At 38.9% G+C, this 3134-nt stretch overlaps 1 protein-coding gene across 3 annotated transcripts in view; it reads left to right on the top strand.

Moving 5' to 3' along the window:
- Positions 1-1167: 1167 nt before the first annotated feature.
- Positions 1168-3134, top strand: part of LOC113475544 (C-type lectin domain family 17, member A-like) — a 2842-nt gene continuing 875 nt past the window's right edge. The window contains exons 1-2 of one of the 3 annotated variants that reach the window (XR_003397288.1): positions 1168-1247; positions 2828-3070. Coding sequence is in view for 1 of the 3 variants with exons in the window: in XM_026839760.1 (XP_026695561.1) it covers positions 1194-1247 (54 nt within the window). In the remaining 2 variants the exon portion in view is untranslated. Of the gene's footprint in view, positions 1248-2149; positions 2334-2827; positions 3071-3134 lie in introns of those variants that run through there. The other 2 variants (XR_003397289.1, XM_026839760.1) reach the window with 2 other exon arrangements.

Raw genomic sequence — 3134 nt, forward strand, 5'->3', positions numbered from 1 at the left:
TCACTGTTCGAGTTATAACATGGTTGTCTTCTTATACACCAGACACACATGGTGTATTCATACACCTCATGCTCACTGTCAAGTTATAACATGGGTGTCTTCTTATACACCTGACACACATGGTGTATTCATACACCTCATGCTCACTGTCAAGTTATAACATGGGTGTCTTCTTATACACCTGACACACATGGTGTATTCATACACCTCATGCTCACTGTCAAGTTATAACATGGGTGTCTTCTTATACACCAGACACACATGGTGTATTCATACACCTCATGCTCACTGTCAAGTTATAACATGGGTGTCTTCTTATACACCTGACACACATGGTGTATTCATACACCTCATGCTCACTGTCAAGTTATAACATGGGTGTCTTCTTATACACCTGACACACATGGTGTATTCATACACCTCATGCTCACTGTCAAGTTATAACATGGGTGTCTTCTTATACACCTGACACACATGGTGTATTCATACACCTCAGGCTCACTGTCAAGTTATAACATGGGTGTCTTCTTATACACCTGACACACATGGTGTATTCATACACCTCATGCTCACTGTCAAGTTATAACATGGGTGTCTTCTTATACACCAGACACACATGGTGTATTCATACACCTCATGCTCCCTGTCGAGTTATAGCACGGGTGTCATCTTATACACCAGACACACACGGTGTATTCATACACCTCATGCTCACTGTCAAGTTATAACATGAGTGTCTTCTTATACACCAGACACACATGGTGTATTCATACACCTCATGCTCACTGTCAAGTTATAACATGGGTGTCTTCTTATACACCAGACACACATGGTGTATTCATACACCTCATGCTCACTGTCAAGTTATAACATGGGTGTCTTCTTATACACCAGACACACATGGTGTATTCATGCACCTCATGCTCACTGTCAAGTTATAACATGGGTGTCTTCTTATACACCAGACACACATGCTATATTCATACACCTCATGCTCACTGTCAAGTTATAACATGGGTGTCTTCTTATACACCAGACACACATGGTGTATTCATACACCTCATGCTCACTGTCAAGTTATAACATGGGTGTCTTCTTATACACCAGACACAAATTGTATATTCATACACCTCATGCTTAAGTTATAACACAGTTCTCCCCCAGGCAACCTACGAGGCCAATCGTGGATAGGAATGAACGACAGAGCATCAGAATCTAACTGGGTGTGGACGGATGGAACTCCTTCTGTGAGTAAACAATCAACATTCTAGTATCTCATTGTTTAGTAATAATAGGCTTTATGTGTCAATATATATACTTTCGAAATAGGTTTTATAACTTGTTTTTTTTTAATTATTTATTTGGTCCAGAGCCGTGGTCAGTTGCTTAAGGACACCTAAGGAATATTCCTTTAACCCTGGGGCCACTAATGAGTTATAGCACCCTGGGTGTTGGGGTAATGCGCCAACTATGGCATGAATCCCAGGTCCTATGGCGTACCACGCTGTAGGACCTCACCCATATAGAACAGAATCGTAGTGTTAGCAGATAAATTGCTGTGGCAGTTTAGTATCTGTTCTCTATGTAAATCTAGGCTTAAACAGTTTAGGACTTTTTAACTGGAAACAGTACCAGCCTGATGATAACAATGACTGTGTTCAAGTTATTGCTTCTACAGATAATACTTGGGGGCAATGGAATGAGGGGGTTGGACACGGGTGTAGTCTTGTAGTAGTTAACATAGTTGATTTGAGATATTTTTCACAGTTAGTTTATTGCAGTTAGTTGTTAACTATCAACAAACACATAGAAATCACAAACAATTTTCCATCTTTTGTTGTAAAATGTGGTAAAAAAGATAACGAATTACGACTATCGTTGTCCCACTATGTGAGGATAAACAAATTACATTCATTTCATTAAAGTTGGCACGAGGTATATGAAACAGAACACCAGTGTTATAACAACTGTCATCGCGTCTCCATGCAAGGATTAATAAGCTACATTCATTTAATTTTAAAGGAGTTTTTTAACTGGACAGTGGGTACGTGATGTATGAAACAAAACACCCGTGTTATTAAAAGTTGATACCGAAAATCGTTTTCCGGCCACACGGGAATAAACAAGTTACATTCATTTAATCATGAAGGAGTATTTCAACTGGAAAATTGACCAGCCAAGCCAGGACGGCGATTGTATGCGTATGATTGGTATTGACGATGATAATATGTGGGGTACATGGAACGATAGGCCTTGTACTGAGGCTGTTTACCCCATTTGCAAGACCCCTGCGGGTGGGTGGGGTGAAGTGTTGTGGGTGGAAAATCGCAGTGTTGCCAGATTACTAATTGCTGTGTTGCCAGATCAATAATTAATACATAATTGCAGTGTTGCCAGATTAAAAAATCCAGTGTTGTCAGATCAATTTTTCAGTGTTGCCAGATTATTAATTGTAGTGTTGCCAGATTGTTAATTTCAGTGTTGCCAGAATAGTAGTACAGATGTTTCCAGATCATAATTTGCAGTATTTTTAGATTAAAAATTGCAGTGGTTCCAGATTAAAATGTGTAGTGTTGCCAGATGGAAAAAATGCATATTTCCAGATTAAAAATAGCAGTATTTTCAGATTAATAATTTCAGTGCTGCCAGATAAATAATTGCAGTGTTTTCAGTTTCTTGCACCCCACATACCATTTTTATCAATACCAATTAAACAAACGCACAAACACTATCTGTAAGTTATTGAAAAGTGTTAAAATTTTCAGTGTTTCCCTGTAAAAAATTCTCCAGTGTTGCGCAATATTAAACCTGGGGAAAAACCCTTTAGGATTTTTTCAATTGGAAATCGGAGCAGCCAGACCAGGACGGAGATTGTATGCGTTTGATTGGCACAGATGATTATGGGGGTTGGGGTGCATGGAACGATGTGGATTGCACTTTACTACATTTGCCTATTTGTAAAACAAATGCTGGTGTGTTGGTTGACTATTTACAGTGTTGCATGATAAATATTGGCCAGTGTTGCCTGTCAAATTCTTTGTGATTTTAGTTGTCGTTTAAATTCTCCGTAATTTTAGACAGTATTGCCGTTTAAATTCTCCATGATTTTGGGCAGTGTTGCCGTTTAAATCTCC

This window comes from Ciona intestinalis, unplaced genomic scaffold, assembly GCF_000224145.3.
Source record: "Ciona intestinalis unplaced genomic scaffold, KH HT000858.1, whole genome shotgun sequence".
Taxonomy (NCBI): Eukaryota; Metazoa; Chordata; class Ascidiacea; order Phlebobranchia; family Cionidae; genus Ciona; species Ciona intestinalis.